Source organism: Hakea prostrata, chromosome 1 (genome assembly GCF_041222555.1).
Source record: "Hakea prostrata isolate BN-2017 chromosome 1, UWA_Hpros_2, whole genome shotgun sequence".
NCBI lineage: Eukaryota > Viridiplantae > Streptophyta > Magnoliopsida > Proteales > Proteaceae > Hakea > Hakea prostrata.
In genome coordinates, this window is record NC_142600.1 from 70369518 (window position 1) to 70389239 (window position 19722).

The 19722-nt window shown below is 38.8% G+C and overlaps 2 protein-coding genes across 3 annotated transcripts; one reads left to right on the forward strand and one right to left on the reverse strand.

Moving 5' to 3' along the window:
• Positions 1 to 2013: 2013 nt before the first annotated feature.
• Positions 2014 to 5633, reverse strand: LOC149029693 (protein CLAVATA3 INSENSITIVE RECEPTOR KINASE 6-like). Of its 2 annotated transcripts, XM_089142017.1 has the most exons (4): positions 5089 to 5633; positions 4528 to 4788; positions 3548 to 4420; positions 2014 to 3376 (listed from the first exon to the last, which is right to left on the reverse strand). In XM_089142017.1, exons 1-4 carry the CDS (start codon positions 5513 to 5515, stop codon positions 2910 to 2912), a joined length of 2028 nt encoding a protein of 675 aa, XP_088998143.1. In that variant the 5' UTR covers positions 5516 to 5633; the 3' UTR covers positions 2014 to 2909. The 2 variants fall into 2 exon arrangements, with proteins under 2 accessions (XP_088998143.1, XP_088998144.1); XM_089142018.1 differs by lacking the exon at positions 2014 to 3376 and having other exon boundaries at positions 3543 to 4420.
• Positions 5634 to 16829: 11196 nt separating this feature from the next.
• On the forward strand, positions 16830 to 17872 carry LOC149029694 (putative calcium-binding protein CML13). The gene has a single exon (XM_089142019.1). It carries the CDS (start codon positions 16976 to 16978, stop codon positions 17417 to 17419), a length of 444 nt encoding a protein of 147 aa, XP_088998145.1. The 5' UTR covers positions 16830 to 16975; the 3' UTR covers positions 17420 to 17872.
• The last annotated feature ends 1850 nt before the right edge of the window (positions 17873 to 19722 follow it).

Genomic DNA, 19722 nt, shown 5'->3' on the forward strand with positions numbered 1-19722 from the left:
AGTTTGAGAACCATAAATTTCTTCTTACCTTACTCCCTCTTTATGTAATGAAACACCTCACATGCCATGAAAACATTATCCAAAATTAAGTGAAATGGGATAAACGCGGACTGGAAAGGAGACACCAACTCATCAATGAACTGTCACAGCCACAATACAAAGTTTTTTATATGAGTTTTGATGCCACACCTCCTGAGCTTATGGGTCTGTATTGATCTACAAACTCAAGATTGTCAATTTTGGGTAAGAGACAAATGTAACAAGCATTAAGATCAACATTCATTACCCAAAGTTTGAAAGAAATCTAAAACAAAATGTACCAAATCCATATGAATGAAATCTCATAATTTCTGAAAAAATAATGAGGCAAGCCATCCAACTCTAGAGCTTTCAGCGGACCCATAAAGAAAAGAGCAGCCTTAATTTATTCAATGGAGGGAATAGCACATAAATTGTAGTCTGTAGAAGCATCCTCAGCGGCGGACCGGGCCCAAGTCCCCTGAAGGGGGCGCCGGAGAGGGTGAGAGCCCCATCGTGTCCGGACCCTGTCGCACCACGAGGCATTGTCGGTGAGTCGGATTGTTTGGGAATGCAACCCCAATCGGGCGGTAAATTCCGTCCAAGGCTAAATATTTGGCAAGATACCGATAGCAAACAAGTACCGCGAGGGAAAGATGAAAAGGACTTTGAAAAGAGAGTCAAAGAGTGCTTGAAATTGTCGGGAGGGAAGTGAATGGGGGCCGACGATGTGTCTCGGTTGAATGCGGAACGGTCACGACCTGTCCGCCGCTCGGCTCGAGGCGTGGACCGATGCGGATTGCGGTGGCGCCCCTAGCCCAGGTTGTCGCATTATGCCGGTGGAGACGTCGTCGCCGCGATCGTGGAAGGCAGCGTGCGCCCTCGAGGCGTGCTTCAACAACCGCACACTCCGGACATCGGCTTGTCGGGCTTCCCATTCGACCCGTCTTGAAACACAGACCAAGGAGTCTGACATGTGTGCGAGTCAACGGGCGAGTAAACCCGTAAGGCGCAAGGAAGCTGACTGGCGGGATCCCCCTGTGGGTTGCACCGCCGACTGACCTTGATCTTCTGAGAAGGGTTCAAGTGAGAGCATACATGTCAGGACCTAAAAGATGGTGAACTATGCCTGAGCGGGGCAAAGCAAGAGGAAACTCTAGTGGAGGCCCGCAGCGATACTGACATGCATGCTTCATTCTTGGGTCATTGACTATGCTGGAGTTGTTAGATTTTATTTATTTAAATAAATAAAACTAAAAATTTTAACTTCTCATAATTATGATGTGAGTCAAACATCATTGGTAATTACAACTTAGTTCAAGGTAACCACCGCCTTGATAATTGCTTGGCGGTACCTGGAGGTTTTCCCCAATTTTGTTAGCAAAGTTTCCACGACTAAAGGTAAGTACCTTATATTGTCTCCCGTATGATTGAATAAAGAACATGACTAACTTGGTGGTGCAATTCAATATTAAATAGATTGTATACTCTATTGTACTTCTTATAGGAATACCAGTTGCAAAGCTTCCAACATTCACCAACTCTAAAGCAAAGTCAGTGTTGAAATGATCAAATAGAATATCCTCAATTTTAGGTAAATCCGAAGTCCATATACGGTATACCTTCTCTCCAATATACGGTATCCGGAATTGACTGTAACACATCGAGCTTCTCCTTCAATCACCTTATGTTAGTTTGGATGTGTCCAAAAGTCTCCCGATTCCAAACTTTACAGGCTTCTTTGTAATGTTCCATTTATTCAAATCCATGATAACTGGTTCGTTTAAATATTTATAATATATTATAATTCGTGTGTCCAAACACTAGCAGTCAAGAGAGAAGGAAGAAAGAGTGTGAGTGAGATTTGTTTTTCTCGATTCCTCGATTCTGCCACTCTGCAAAAAGTGATTTACCATCTCCACTTCGCATAACCCTGTTTTCAACATTTTTTTGGTAATACCAGCTCTCTTTTGAGTTGGGTCGTGGGCAATGCCTCTTGCAGGTGGTCTACATGGACAAACTTATGAACTGGTTACTGACTCCATTTTTGCTTAAGTTGAAAAGGAAGAAAGCGTGATAAATATATAGCTGTGCACGAAAAATGTCAAAATGTTCTTGTTTCCCTGAATATTTTTCTTCATGCATTTCATTGGTTAATCTTTGTTTCGGAAGGACTTCAAGAGCTTCAAACTTAATCGAATTTGGAGCTTCTGTACCAAAGTGGGTTTTCATCAGAATCACTTCTCTGACACAAGGAAAAACTGTGCCAAATGCCTGGGCTAGCACTGTTTTGCTAAACCAACACAGAAAAGTTGAACCGATTTATCATACATGTTTTTGCTGACTTCTGTGCTAAAGTGGGCAAATGGCACAGAATAAGTGTGCTAGAATCGTTACCATACAACCCATTAGTGATTAAAAGAAGCAATCATAAGATTAACATCAGCGATGGTAACAGGGGTACAAACTACCAACTTCATTACAGGTTTATACTGCTGAAGATCAATTAATGCAAACACAGAATGCTTCGAATTAAGCTGGAGCTGCAAGGACTAGAAGAAAACAGACTAACATAGACAACCCTCTATCCTCAGGAAAGGACAGAGCAAAGCAGAGAGAAGTATCAAGCGCTAGCAGGTTAAGCATTAGTGAGTATGTGAGTCTTGGCTCCTCAGGCCTCAACTCTGCACCTTAAATCTACCCTGTTGGAAAATTATGAACAGGCCACAGCACTGCACAAGAGATTCAAGAGCTAGAAGGTTCAGCTTCAGTGAATTGTTGAGCTGTGTCCCATCTCTGCACCTTAATCCTACGCTGTTGGAAATTTTGGCACAGGACAAGGCCCGGGTTAACAAGACATTAGAACCCTGGAAGTAAGGGGACCGGCTACCTCATCTGCTTAGTTCTTGAATCACCGTCCCCATGTCGGGTCTTCGGTTAGGTGACTCATGGATGCAATCCAACGCTATTCTCGTCATTTTTGCTGCCTCATCTTCTGAGAACTTCCCATCAAGATTCTTGTCCATGAATTCTTCGAACTTGCATGTTTCAGCTCCCACTCGCAATGATTGGGTAATCATACGTCTTCCAGAGAGGATCTGAAGTACAATTACCCCAAATGCATACACGTCACTCTTCTCGGTGAATCTACCAGTGGTGGTATACTCTGGGGCTAGGTATCCCATTGCAGCACTGGCCTTGAGCACTGAGAACACAACATCATCTGCCAGGAGCTTGTGCAGGCCAGAGTCTGAGAGCAAAGGCTTGAATTCCTGATCAATCAGCACCTTATCTGCTGATATGTTTTGGTGAACTAGAGCAGGTTTGGAAGGTGTGTTGCTGTGTAAGTACTCAATACCTGTTCAATAGAAACAAGATTTCAGTAAAAGCATGACCGAGAAAGAAACTAGAAGGACCGAATGGCTCTTTCTAATAGGTAAAGTTGATCCCTTGTTTGGGATGGAGATTTCAATTTTTTTTGTTTTCCCTAGCTTATGAAGATATCAATAACAAGAAGCAAAAAACTAACCTTTAGCAATGCCATGGATAATTGAAACTCTGGTAGACCATTCTAAAAACTGGCCCTTACCATCCTTCAGATCAAGATACTGCAACAAGTTCCCATTAGGGACATATTCGTAGATAAGGAAACACCCACCTCTGTCTCTGGAACAGCAAAAACCTCTTAACCCAACAAGGTTTTCATGTCTTAATGAGGTTAGTATGTTCAAACCCTTTAAGAACTCACCCTCCTCGGTCTTGCAGCTAGTTTTGTTGATGCTCTTGATAGCAACAACAGATCCATCTCTTAAAATTCCCTTGTGGATGGCAGAGAAGTTGCTCTTTCCCAACAGATTCACATCTGAGAAATGCTGAGTAGCTGACTCCACCTCTTCCAGATTGAACCTGAAACCCTGAACAACCTCCTGCAGAAAACCATTCACGTTCCTTCCATCAGACAACGGATCCCACCCATTAGAGTACTCAAGGCTAATGAGAGGAGAGCCACTCTTCCTGTAGACCTCTTTGGGCTGGTCAGTGCTAAGACGACTATCTGAAGTTTCAAAAGCACTTCCAATCTTCTGTTTCCGGCGACGGTACCACGAGAAGGTAAGTAGTCCAATAACCACCAACGCAACAATGATTACAATAATTCCAACCATGATTGCAACTCGAGGGGGTTGTGATGGATTGGAACAATTGGTCTGGTTACAATGCACCTGCAAATTTGCAGTTTCTGGGATATCTTTTTTAGAAGTACCATTTGTGCCAGCTCCAAGAGGTTCAGGTTGATCAGAGTTCAGAAAATCCTTTTCAGTGCAAGTTCTCAACGATAGAAACGCAACTCCACATAAATCCTTGTTGTTCACGTACTGGAATCCTCCATTCAACTTCTTCAAAGCTGCATCAACACAAGCACGAAATCGGAAATTTAAAGGACGTCCTTGGATCCCATCAGATCAAAAAAGAGAGAGCAGAGGAACAAAACAAGAGGGTCAAAGCTCTTACCAGGTGGGACATTGCCCGAGAGAGTATTGTTACGGACGTCTAGAAATTTCAGTTGAGGAATGTCAGCAAGTTTTGCCGGAATTAAACCAGATAACCGATTACAGCTCACATCCAACCTCGTCAGTGTCTGCAACTCTCCAAAGCTAGCAGGAATAACCCCGGATAATCGATTAGATTGCAGAGCGAGAACGCTAAGCCTCTTCAGAGAACCCAATTGTGTCGGTATGCTTCCAGTCAGCTGGTTAAAACCAAGTTGTAGAACTACAAAACGAATAAACCCCAAAATCAGAGACCATAGCTCCCACAGTTGAACAACATTACAAGAACGAAAAAATTAAAATAAAAAATCTTGTGAATAAATCAGAACTTTTTCATTTAAGGCGGCATTTTAGACGAACAGAAGTTTTCTAAACATCAAGTTGAGCTCTGCAACTAACACAGAGACTAATAGTTTACTGATACAAAAGAAAACCCAGCTGAGCTGAATGAAAGAGGATATCAGTAGGTGAGGGGGGGAAATTCTTCCTTTTTCAAAATAAGAAGTCATGGTTTGGAACTGACCTTGGAGATGAGGCATTGCTCCTATTTCAGGCGGAATGCTCCCGGAGAGATGATTGTCGTTGAGATACAGATCATATAGCTCAGAAAGATTGGAAATTTCTTTAGGGATCTCACCAGATAAAGAGTTGTAGTGCAAGTAAAGGCCAGACAAGCATTCAAGACCAGCAACTGCAGGAGGAACCCTTCCAGAGAGGCCTTTCCCCTCCAACGAAACGTTAGCTACTTTGCCATGCTCGTTACAAGCTATTCCTTCAAAAGAGCTGCATGGATCACCATTTCTGTTCCAAGAGGCAAGAATCCTGTTTTCAGGGTCTAGAGAAGCTTTCATCCCCATGAGTGCTTCCAGTTCCGCATTTCCTCGAACAGTTTGCAGACCCAAAAATGCAAAAAGAAGTACAAGAGAAAAGAGAAGAGCAAGACCAACCATCTTTTTTCTTCGCCCACGAAATCACAAGCTCTGCTCTTCTAATCTCTTCTTGAAATGCAGCATCGAGACTAGGAATCTCTCTGTACGAAGCGAATAACTAGGAAAGTTACTGAGAAAGCTCCAACTCCAATCACCGAATATTAGAAAATGACAAAAACTAACCAAAAATAAATTATACACAGAAACATCGACCTATCATCTTGACCGTAATGAAATTTAGATTGCCATAGGAGATGTGGGACCCAATTAAGGTAATTTCCAGTGGATCCAACGGTGCGTGATGTCAACTCGCGCGTCGCATTGTGGTGGTGAGTTTAGTAAAATAAAAAGATTCCTTTGAAGGGTTGAAATTCGAATTCGAAACTCCTCAGTGAATGGCACTTTTTTTATTCACTTTTTTATTACATCGATGTCCTACTTCTGACCTCTGACATGGTAAGACGATTCTGACCTTTGGCTCCGACTAACGCGGCAACTTATACCTTGGCTTTTTGGTATTATTACAAAAGTACCCTCTACATTAAAGACTATCTTTTCTAGCCCTTTGCGTTATTCACGATTTGACGGAGGACACAGTTATTGAAATTCTCACACTACCATCAGGATTTCTCTCATTTATTGTGGAAGTCAAATGTACGGCTACTTTAAAAAATTCACGAGTCTTTTTCGCGTGTGGATCGACTTCAACTTCACTGCTAGGCATTAATACTGCCGACGGTCAAAAAATTCGAGTCTTATTCCCGTGTGGATCAGGAACTTCACATTTAATGCACAACATTCAAGTTTCAAAATTGTCTCAGCACTAATATCCGAAAAGTGTGGATGAATTCGTAAAGCAAGGATGGCGACTCCTCATAAACCAGAATTCTCTACGAAGGAAATCTTCAAAGCAAGATGTTTCTCCAAATCGTCTATGGTTAGGAAGGTTCAATTGCATACTTTTATGCACAACATTCAAGTTTCAAAATTGTCTCAGCACTAATATGCAAATAGTGTGGATGAATATTGTAATTTAGCAATTAAAGCACTATACATTTACTCTCCTAATTCTCTATTTTAATTTTTCTAGCTCATCATTCACTCCACTTCGGAGATTTACTTGTTTTGTCTCTATTAATTAAGATTTACTTGCTTTATCTCCATTAATCGAAAATTATATCGATTAGTTGATCCCAATTTCATTGATCTTAATGACCTGATAACATTTGTTTGCTAAAATAAAAGTGTAGGTATTGAAGTGTCGAAAATTTTTGAAAATGGTTTAATATTAAACAAAATTTTTCGATTTTTCCTTTAAATCCCAAAATTGCATATTGTTTGTTGGTTTGTTTTAAAAAGTCGATTGACACCCTTATCTATCGTTGATCAAAGGTGGGAAATTAGTTGAAAAAATAAAATTTTCCAGTTTTTCCTTTAAATCCAAAAGGTGTTTGGTTTAAGGGTGGAAAAGTTAAAGACTTGTTTGGTGAGATGGCAACCCAACTTTCCCATCCCAAGTCTTTTCAAAATTCCAAAATGTGGGACTTTATGAAAAATTATGAGGGAAAATTTTGTGGGACCCACAATTAATACATTTCTACACTTTCCTTTCCTTTCCTTTCCTTTCATTTCCTTTTCCCTCACCCCACTACACATAGGACCCACATGTTTCTTTTTCCCACCCCACCTTTGCAAACAAACGCAGCTAAGTGAAAAACAAAAATGGATCATAGATATGAAAGAGTATTATCAGCATCATCCCCATAGTCCAAACAATGGTACAAAGGAAAATTGGTGATGGGAAAAATACATACCTCAGGTTTGACCCATGGATAGGATCAATTACAGACCATATGGTAGTTGAATACAACTCCCTCTTAGAGCAACAACAAGCTACCATAAGAGAAGTCTACCAAAATTACCAACAAAACAATAGGAATTCAAACAATCAAAATCACACAAACCAATTACTATCATTTCTATTACAGTCAATTCTTTCAATTAACCCATCCCCAACATTGGAATCATGGTTGTCCCTTTTATCGACAATAGGCAAATTCTCTACAAAACTAGCAAGAATTGCATTGTCAAAGATGAATAGCCATGATCGACTGCCAACATCCACTCAATGGTGGAGGTTCCTTTGGAAGTTACCAATATATTCGAAATTTAAAATATTTTTTTGGTGTCTATTAAATGCAGGACTACCAACAAAGAAGAGCCTCTCCAAATGGATGGAAAGCAAATCAGATTTGTGTCTTATGCAACAACTCAAAAGAATCTACTTGGCATATCTTCATCTCGTCCGATTGAACAAAAAGAATATGGGTAGCAAGAGCTTCGAGGTTGCGAACAGAATTCATTACCAACAACTCATTTCTTAACTTGTGCATTTCTTTTCTAAATGAGCATTACCTAAATAAACAGTCTAAAATCTGATTCTTCTCTAATTTCATAATCACATGTTATTTCACCTAGTTAGAAAGATTTCATCTCAACTTCTAAATAATGTAAATAGATGGCTCAAGGACTTAAAAATTTTTCCAAAACATATTGACATGACAATATAATGGAATAACATCCTCAACTAATTGTTTCAATGTTTGTTCTTAGAAAACAATTTTAGAAGCTCACCAACGCTATGTGTGCAGGTGTATCTGCTAAACCATTGGAGACAAGTGGAGCGTATGACTACTTCAAAATGGAATCATCATGAAATTACAAAAAGAAGGTCCCCAGCCAAGACAACTTTTAAAGCACTTACTAGAAACCATCTGGATAGTGATACAAAATGCGCAAAAAAAATGATGTACATCTATGATACATTTGGTGTGACCAAACTCTAGAGCAATATCTAACCAATAGGTAGGGAGATAAACCAACTCCCTACAATCCTTTTTCCTATTTTGGTGATGATAATACCAATCACATCCAAGCTAGAAGTTTGTAATTTAAAACAATATACAACAAGAGACCGGTTACTTTAGTTTGACAGCAGAACATATAGGGTCCACTTGTAATGAGAATATGTCTCATACTAGTTTGTAGCTACGAATTTTGGGATTTTGACTACCCGTTTTCGTTTTGGGTCAACCACCACTTTAAATCTTGACCATTCGTAGCTCAATGCTGCGCATTAAATGCACAACACTGAAGCCAAATCATTCAAGTTTACCCCATGTAAATCCAACTTACATACTTAAAAAGTATAATCATATATTATTGTGTGATTATTTAGGTTCTAGAGTAAAAAAATACAAATACTAATGAGAAGATCCTCCAATGGCCTAGAGGGACGACTGTTATCAACTATAACGGATTGTATTGAGATCCAAATGGGAGGTTATGGTACTATTGGCAGGGATTCCAATCGTAAGTCCATGTTTGTCATCGTGAGAATGACAAAAAGCAACAGCATCCTACAGAGTACAGATAGTGTTACTGACAATAGAGATTGAGATTCGTAAAAACAAGACTGATGAATTTTACTAAGGTTTAAGGGGAGGTTTGAATCGACCATGTCAATATGAGTGATAAAAGAGACCTTTAAAACATCATCACACTTAATTGACATGGTAGCAAACATTCAATATCAGGCATTCGTCTTGAGTGATTGTACATTGTTCATCATGTACATGAGCTAACTGGTTTTATTCACTTTTACCCTCAATCTCTCTCTATGGATTTTAATAGATACAAGTTGATCATTCTTTATTAGTCAAAAATACAAGTTGATCATTCTTTTATTATTTTAATGAAGCTATCTTCATCAAAATAAAATACTAATGATTTGAGTGGGAATATATATATATATATATGTCCAGGGTCCAGGGTCCAGGGTCCATGCCACGTGCTACACTGCTACCTAGTCAAGACAAACAGTATCAGATTGAGAAAGATTCACGTCACAAAATTCAAAGATAGTATGATGGAACCATGCAAGGTACTTGTTAACTTTATTGGCGACTTAGGTAGAGATCGACAAAAAATTAAGATATGACTGGGAAGCCTGACCTACAAGAAAAGAAAAAGTGCTTCGTATTACCAATCACGAGAGTCATCACACATTATTGAATTTCCTGAATTGAATGGAGACCAAATTATCACTACCTCCCCTTTTATTTTCGAAAGTCTTTGTATCCTCATGAGAATTAATGGCATCCATCCATCCATCCATTGGTTCATCCATCAAAGTCTTTCTTGCTGGGTGTGGTTTCTATTCCATCCATGCATATGTGCATGTTACCTTTAAAATGGAACTTTGATATCTTAAGTTCTTGGGTTGTGCTTCAGTGTTGTCTAATTAATGCATAATATTGAGCTACCTGCAGTTGAGATTGAATCTCGACCATCCGTTTTGTTTTTTTTTCTCTTTTGTTTTTGGGTTTTAGTGGTATAGTTTAAAAAGTAAAAATAAAAAATAAAACCAACAGAATCAATCTCGACCACCAGAATTGATTCTCACCATTCGCAGCTCAGTGCTTACGCATTAATTGTGCAGCACTGAAGCCAAATGCTAAGTTCTTAAAGAATAGTGTCGTGTAGGACGGTAGGACCTATTACCTGCCACTTTACGCTCATCACCATTTTTCACTTTTGTATTACATGAAAAGCACAGGCATCAACACTTTCCATATTCCTTTCACTGTTCAGCTTTTAGGTCATGAATAACTAACAGTATTCTCTTCCACTGCTTCTCTCACCATGCACACTGTGACAAGCATGAGTTCATCTCTTTGGGCCTTTTACCTACCAGTGAATGCTCATTTCCATATTCGATCACTTTTGTATTAAATGAAAAGCATAAGCATCTCCACTTTTTTCATATTCCTTTCACTGTTAGCTTTTAGGTCATGAACTAACAGTATTCTCGTCCACTGCTTTTAGTTAGGAATAAGGTTCCCACTTCCCACCCACCACCTTTGAAAATGCAAAAAAATAGCAGACCCCATGATAAGGTGGTAGGAGGATGATCTCTGCACTCTATTTATAATCTTAGTGAAGGGATGCCAATCCTACGGTGGATGGCATTGCCATTGTCGTGTGCTACAGACAAGTCAATTTCCTTTTTCTTTTAGGGTACAAATGCGCTTCTTTTTTGTTTTTATTGATATTGGGGATTGGAAATTGGGTTATTAATATGCCTTAGTAAGAGTCAAACCGACGACCTCTTCACTAAAAGGTGTTGGTTTCACCACTCTGCGTTGGTTCATTCACACAATGTTCATAAAGTGGGGTGATGCCCGAACATAGAGGAACCAATAGTCACGATTCTTTCAACCAATTAATTGAAGCTAATTTGCTTAGACAAATTCTTGAAATCTCAGGTATCGCAGGTTATATTTCCCTCTGATTGCCTTCCAGCCATTAAGGCCTTAAATGGCCAACCTCAGTCTTTGGACTGGGTTAGTTGTGGGCTGGTTCAAGAAAAAAGATTGGGTTAGTTGTGGACTGGTTCAAGAAATTAACAGGCTATCGGGCTGTTTTAATTTTGACCGATTTGTTTTTGTAAATAAATATAGCAATTATCATGCTGATTTTCTTGCTAAAGGGGCTAGGGTTTTCAATTAAGTAGAATTTCGAGGGATTTGTGTATTGTAAACTCTTCTATTATCTCCTCTAGATTTAATCTAGACATATTTCAATGAATTTATATTTGGCCAAAAAAAATCTTAAAATTAAAGAACCCAGTGGCATAGACTAAAAAAAAAAAGTAAATTTGCAAATTTGGAGATTTTAGACTGAAGTCCAGCTTCATTGACCATATATAGAGAAATATCCGATATAGTGATCATTCATCTATTGAGTATCCATTCGAAACACTCTCATGTCATCAACATCTCCTTTCCGAAGATCATATGCATTGTAGTCATCAGTGAAATAGATACAATTGGATTCCCATCCAAAAATGATGAAAGGGGAGGATGTCAAATGAGGTAATGGTACCCACAAATATTATACAGTTGTCCAAGCTTTTCACCTTGATCCATTTTCTGGTATCAAAATTGAACTTGTAAACTTCAAAACCAACCGATTTACGAAAAGGAACATACATGGATTGATGGTCAATTTGTAGATTGAAATGTTGTATCTCGTGCAAGCATAAAGAGTCTTCTTGCAAACTCCACAAGATAATCAAAACAACAAACATATGTATCATCTGATCGTTCAGCAAATTCAATAGTTTTTGGATAAGGCTTTGAAATTAGGGGTGTAAATGGATAACCAAAATCCGCTTCCAAATTCGCATCCGCATCGTTTAGCAGTATCCGAATCTGTTTAATTACTAATAGGATGCGGATATGGTATACCTCTTTCTTATCCATTATTATCCGTCCAATTAAATTATCCGATTAAGTTACTTATTTGGATTTATTTTTATAAATTTTTACTTGAGATTTGTGACTATTTTTCTAGTTCTCCTAAAATAACACAAAAGTTCGTGGAGATTGGTTGATGTCTCGCTAAGGGGAGATTTTTTCAGTTCAAATCTGGGGGATTGGATGGGGCTTAACTTGGTGGGATCCTTTGCTAAGAGTAAGTCGGGTTGGGCGGTACAGTTTGCTTGCACGACTTATCTTCTATGGTTTTGGAGGAATCGCAATGTGCGTGAATGTGATTTTATGCGACCTCATAATGGAAGACAGTTAGTATTAGAATATGGGAAATCGGTGGTAGATGCCTAGGCTTCCTATGCTCGTTTCAAGCAGTAGGTAGTCTCTGGAGTGTCTTTGAGGTGGAGGTTTCCTCCTGGTGGTTGGATTAAAGGAAACGTGGATGCTGCCTTTCGACATAGGGGTGCAGATGTTCGCATTGGTGGTTTATTTCGCGATTCTGCAGGTCGTTTTATTGGTGGTTTTATTAGAAGGGTTCGGTCAAGTTGTGTCCTTGAAGCCATTTGCCAAGGTTTGGAGCTGGCAGTGAGTAGTCATTTCTTATCGCTACAGCTGGAGTCGGATTCCCGGAAAGCAATAGAGCTTTTGGATCCATGTTGTGTGGATCGTGGGAGGTTTGGTCGTTTAGTTGAGCGGATAGGTGTTTTGCTACATGAGATGGTGAGTACGCGATGCATATAGGTGTTGCTAATAAGGTTGCTGATTGGATGTCTAAGTTTCCACTCGATTTGGAGTGCTCTTAGATGTTCCCCACTGGTTGGAGGAGATCCTTCAGGCAGATTGTGATGCTGCTTCCTTTGAGTATCACTTTGAGGCTTTGACTCCGTTGTTTTATTATCAAAAAAAAAAAAAAAAAAAAGGAAGAAGAAGATGTCAACAGATAGTCAAAATTTTATATTCAATTTGTATTCATGACTATATAGAAGAATCTACTTAAGAAAATAATTATCATCAGAATTCGACTAAATCTGTTTGAAAATGAGAGGATATTATCTGAATCCGTCCAAATATAATAGAATGCGGATATGATATTACCACCAAGGAACAAATGTTCGTTCATTTCGCCCGGTTCGCTGGTATCGCCGAAATCTCGGCAATATTTCGCCCCAAATGGCAATGAAAACAAATTAATGAATTTTTAATTTTTAATAACTGACAGGTTAAAAGGCTGTAACCCACGCCAACGGATATTCCAAAGTAACTTCATCTTCTTCTCTCGAGTTCTGCAAGCTAGTGGGTTGTCGGAAACTTTACTAAAAGCATAAATTATTCATATATTTGCTTGTTTATGTTCATCTTCTTCTTCTTTTATGGATTGAAAAAACTTAAATAGAATGGATTGAAATAGTTCGAAAAGAACCAAAAAAAGTTGCCAGATGGAGATTGTTAAACTACCCAAGAGGCTAAGACCAGATGTTCGGAATTTCTGCTTCATCTTTTTCTCTTGTTGGTGAAAGCACTGACTGTTTCACCGCACCAGCGACTACTCTAGCGGCGTTCCTTCTCCTAACTCTGAAGTCAACTCTTCCACCAGCATCTACTCCCTCTCAGTTTCTTCACCGGTTTCATCTCCACCATCACCTCTCCATCTTCAGAGTCTGCACCATCTCCTTCGAGCACTACTACTCCAATAGGAAGTCTTGAATCACCAAATGACGTTGCTGCTGGTTCGTTCAGAGCCCTTTCAGGCGATATTTAGCGAGAAATCGCTGAGTTCGGCGACCAAATGGCGAGATATCGCCGAATTTCGGCGATATCTCCTATATATCGTTTTTGGGGTTGATGTCATTTTGCCTCATACCGATATCACCGAAATTCAGTGATATATTGTTCCTTGATTACCACTATCTAATCCGAATCTAATCCGTTTACACCCCTACAGTTGAAATGTCAACCATCTCCAGCACTCCTAATTTAGAAATACCATAATATTGATCCTTGAAGCATATGAGATCAATTATACCAATACGATGACCATTTTGTAGTAGTCCAATCTTTATCGCCCATTCTTAAGAAAGTTAAATTCCAATATCCTGTAATTACCCCCTAACAATACATTTTTTTCATCACCTTCTCCAAGGTCTATTTTAGGGCTTGAAGACAATTTTACTTTCCATATAAAATGCTCGCAAAGGGATCCTCGATAACACGTTGGAAGAAACTTTGGTAGAAACAAAAGTCAAATTTTATCATGATGAAAGGGGTTTTACTAAGTGTCTCCCAATCACATCAAAAAATTACTAAGTATGAGTTTGGCAATGTTTTCGTTCTGAGAGACCAGTTCTTATGCAAAACCATTTTTTAGTGTTTTTGTGCTAAAAGACCGTTCTTTGATTAGAAATGGACGTTCTATAAATCGATTTTGAAAATATTTTTAGAACGCTATTAGAATAAGTTGTTGTTTGATAAATTTGTTCTAAGGTTTTAATGGAGCCAATTTTAGTACTTCCGTTTATATTCTTTGGTAAAAACATCTTTTTGACGTTCCGCAAAAGGAGGAGAGATTATAGAAGCTATGAATATCACTATTTTCCTTCTCTACAAGCATCAGCCAAATATCTACACTAAAGAGGAGTTGTTTTTTTTAGGAGTTGATTGCCATTGAAGACAAACTGCACCAAAATAAACAATATCTTCTATTGTTGAAAACTGATCTACAATTAGATGGGTTCAACTTCAGTATCGCGCATTTAATGCGCAACACTGAGCTGTGTATGGCCACGATCAAATGAGTGGTTGAAGTTGAAATCTCGACCTTTCTTTTTTTTTTTTTTTTGGTTACATGTAAGTATGGTTGAAAAAATCTTTAAAAAAAATAAGAAAAAGAAAAAAAACAAATGAAACGAGTGGTTAAGATTTGGACCTCGGCTACTCATTCCATCCTCATCATACGTAGTTTAGTATTGCGCAACACTAAAACTCAATCCCAGCAATTAAATTTGCAATATCATCAAAAAGTTCTCACCAATTCGCCATGGTCTTCCTTGTCTCGTGCAAATAGTGAGGTGGAAAAACAATAAGGCTGCATTTGTTTGTTGGAATAAAAGTGGGGTGGGAAAATTCTTGAAAAAAGTAAATTTTTTTTACTTTTTCTAAAAGTGTATATTGTTTGGTTGTTTTGAGTGGAAAAGTGATAATTTCAAGGAAGCCTGACTGGTGAATTGACAACCTTAACTTTCTTACTCCAAAACTTTTTAAAACCCCCATAAATTTAGTGGGAGTTTTTGAAAAAGTTTGAAAAAGTAAAAAGTGGGACCCACCACTATCACTTTTTCACAAAATTCTTTTAGGGCTTGGTTGCCCAAAAACGAGATCAAATTTATAACCAAACATGGCAAATTTATAAAATTAAGTGTTTGGGAAAAACAACACCTAAAAACTATTTGACGCGTTTGGGCGCTTTACTCGGTTCCCCCCCTACCGCCGTTGGGTGATCTCGTTTCCCCGGGTTCTCCGTTTTCTCGTCGCCCCCTTTCTTTCTCCCTCACCCCACTACACATGAGGTTCACATATTTTTTCCCCACCACACCTTTATAAATAAATGCAGCTTAAAGCATACTTAATGACTGAAAATAAATTTGTTGAAAAAAGAAAAGAAAAAAACAACTTACATCACACCTGCTAATGTATGTCTATGTTGCTCGACAAGTTCTGCTCCTAAGCCCTACCTCAGAAAAAGCTTTGACCCAAAAAACTAGAAAAAGCTCACATAAAGATTCCGGACCGGGTGAGGGAGGCAAAGCAAATTGGAACCATGATATATTTAGGTTGTAAGTTGTAACAAAGAAACCATGATATATACCCAAAAAAAAAAAAACCATGATAAATTTATTATTGCAGATTTTCAAAATCCAAGTGAGTTCACTCATTCGAGGTAACGTCAACCAAAAATTAAAGAGGTTTTTTTATGGCATCCCTTGAAGTAGAGAAAATTCTTGACTATTCCTTTATATGCTCGAAATCATACGGTGCTCTGCAAGGGATACGCATAACCCAATATTCAAAGTTTATGCTCTTGATGGTCAAGCCTTTTGACCATCAAGTGAGACTTGGAAAAGACGAATATACCCTCCTGTGTGTGTGAAGACGAAAATACCTCTCTGTCCCTCCCAACTACTACCCACACTAACCCTGAGGCCAACGCAACTCATGCCATTTCCTTTTGAACCTAACCGCTGCGACAAAGTCCGCAACCTTTGCAATCCTCCATCTGCTACTTGTCCGATCAGCACTCACCATTGCCAACAAGGGCTTCTGTCGAAGAAATCAGGTACGGTAGAGGTTATTTGGCACACCCAATCACACAAACACTCCATTAATTGTTTACATATGTTCCATTTTAGTCCTTCAAAGCTTGCAGTTCATGGTGCACGTAGGGTGCTCGACAATCTACCTCTGTGAGTGCGTTGTATGCCATTAACCATACCCTTAGGGCCCAATGCAAGGCCCAAACCCAACACACCCCCTAACCCCACGCACGCCCTCAAGTGCCCAACCCCCAAGGCAGGCACATGCGCCTCCACACACACTCCCTCAACCCACCGCATGCGCCCAAGTACCCAACCCCCAGCACCAGGCCCCAACACCCTCCAGTCCATCACCTACATATGAAGAGATTTTTTTTTTTGGAATGAGGTTCATCCGGGGTAACTTGCGTGCACCACGACTACATCCTCAAGGCGTTTTTTATATAATTAATATAGGCGGGGCTTAGCCCCTGGCCCCGAGGGGATTTGAACTCTGACCTCCGATGTGGAAGCGTTGAGCTTTGCCAACTGAGCCACACCTTGGGGTTACATATGAAGAGATTCTTCCTTTAAACCTTGCAGCCAAGTCACAGTGGACATACGAAGAGATTCTTTCTTCACCCCAAGCTGGCCCACGTTAGACTGGTGCAATCATGGTCGCCATGTCTCCCCAAAAATCAATTCAAAATTTGAACTCGTTAAGGCCCTAAACAAACGCTAACTAACCAACAAGAAAACCCAAACATCTTTTGAGTTTTCCCCAGCGAACGCAGGCTTCCCGAGAAGGGAAGAAGATCCGATAATCACAGCTGAGCTTGAGAGCGAAAGCAGCTGAAATCATGGGGAAAGATCTGAGCCAAGACCAAGTGGCATCGATGAAGGAGGCTTTCGTTCTCTTTGACACAGATGGTGATGGTCGTATCGCTGCATCCGAGTTAGGGATCTTGATGCGATCTCTGGGTGGAAACCCTACACAAGCTCAGCTTAAACAGATCGTCACCGAAGAAAAACTCACTTCAGCCTTCGATTTCCCTCGCTTCCTCGAACTCATGAAGAAACACATGAAGCTTGAGCCTTTCGATCGTCAGCTCCTTGACGCTTTCCAGGTCATCGATAAGGAATCCACCGGCTATGTCTCCGTTACTGAACTCCGTCATATCCTTACCAGCATTGGAGAGAAACTCGAGGCTTCCGAATTCGACGAGTGGATCCGTGAGGTTGATGTTGGATCCGATGGTAGAATCAAATACGAGGATTTCATCGTCCGCATGGTCGCCAAGTGATGTAATCTACATCATTTCTGTTGATATAATCCCATTTTCTTCCTAGTCGATTGATTTCTGCGAGGAGTCTGTACGTGTTGCTTTAATTTCTGATGTTTGGTTTTTAGGGTTTCTTCTCGCTATGTTTTGGATTTTTACTGGTAGTTGTGACGATATGTGTGGATATTTCCCCCCTTTAGCATTGTGATTGTAAGTTTGATGAGGGGTATTGAATTGGCGAAAACATGGAACTATTCGCAATTAAATGTAAGTTTTTTGAACAATTTTACTTTTCTCCCTTTCATTGCCTTCTATGAAGAATTTGTAGGTGCACGATTCTTTAGTGGTGCTTTTCTGTTGCTGTGAACAATTTCCATGGAGTTGAATCTGTTTTTTGTAGTATCTGCTCATTTCTATTGATGAATCAATGTCAAGTGCAAGAGTTCTTATTAACCAATTCCTGCTATTTAGATATACTCCCAAGTTAATTCAAGTTTTAATTTTTAAGAATTTGCAGAGTCAGATGGCTGTTACTGATCATGAAAATGGTCTCATTTTTCAAATTGGCACCTCGTATCTCAGTGTAATGAAGTTCTGATTTGATGGTTTTAGTTTACAATCTGTGAATGTTTATTAATTTGTCTTGCTTTCAGGGTAGAATTAGGAACCTAAATATTTGTGATTGAATAGAAAAATGGTGGAACCAAGAGCAGTTAGATTGATCTGTCAATAATCATGTTATGTCAAGTATGATATTCTCAAAGAGGAGTCTGAGAAGTCTCTCATGCATTCAATGACTTGACAAGACAAGAATTCTAATGAATTAATATTGCAATTGTAGCTCTGAAGACTGCAACCTTGTTCCAAATCTGTAGTGGATCGATTAATTGGAAGAAATTAAAGATAATTGTATTTAATGAAATTCCTTGGGGTTGAATGGAGAACTTGGGTTCTTTTAGAGGAGAATTTGTTTGAACATAGGGTGAAGGATTATGATTGTTTATTATGTTTCAGGCAAATGGGGGAGGAGAGGAGGGAATTCAGAATCTAGGAATTGCATTGTGATATGGTCTTTCATCTTATAGAAATGAATGTAGTTTGTCTCAATTATGGCACCTTCATTTGTTTAAATGGTGACATTTTGCTGGTATTGAAATGATCAAATTTTGCAGCACCAATTATGGTGTTCAACTACTTACCATGTAAGAGGAGACCAGACCAATCAGTTATAGATTATAGGAACTCAGATGCATACCATCAAGCATTTGCTCAGATGACAATGACTAACGCCCCTAATTGAGGTCAAGGTTTGATCTTTCATGATGGAAAAAACCTTTCTGGCCCTCTTTTTATTTGTGAAATATTAGTATTTGCCCCCTCCCCCACTTTCCATTTGAGAAAATTCGTAATGGTAATGATAATGGGTAGAAAGGCTATCTTGTTTTGTGATTTTTTCACTTATTATTATTCTTATTTTTGTAAAAAATTAATATAAATTTTTTGATTAATACCTTGTTGTTTATTAGAAATTATAAAGCACCTTTTTTCAAAAAGAACTGAAATGGATGGTTTACAATCTAAGATGATGGCTACCAGGCCAATGGTAGATTGTAAGAACTAACATGGATGACTTCAATTTAAATAATCAATCAGGTAGCTAAAAGTGGTAACAGCCAGGCTGATTAAGGGCGTGTTTGGTTAAGGGCTGTTTGGTTACATGAATCTAGAGATTTCAAATCTCTGGATTCATGAATCTGAAAATTATACCCGTTTGGTTGTAAAAATCTCCAGATTCATGAAATCTGGAGATTCACCTTTTTACACTAAAAACGTGAATCTGTAGATTTATGGGTAAGGGATGAAATCCAGAGATTTCAAAAAAGCTATACATTTGCACATTCACAAAAATCATGTCGATCAAATAGTTTTTTAGGATGAATCCACAAATTTCATTCCACAACCAAACATCTAATTTTATAAATTATAACTCTATAGATTTGAAATCTATAGATTTCAAATCTCTAGATATTTGAAATCTCCAGACTCATGTAACCAAACAGGCCCTAAATGAGTCTAGAGATTTCAAATCTAGGGAGTCATAATTCATAAAATTAACTGTTTGGTTAACTGAATTTATAGAATAAAATACATGGATTCATTTGTGATCTTTGTGAATACACAAATGTTTAGTATTTTTATAATAGGAATGAAATCCATATCCATAAATCTACATATTCACGTTTTTAGTTTAAAAAAATGAATTTCTAGATTTCATGAATTTTCACAACCAAACGGATATAAATCTTGCATTCAAATATCTGGAT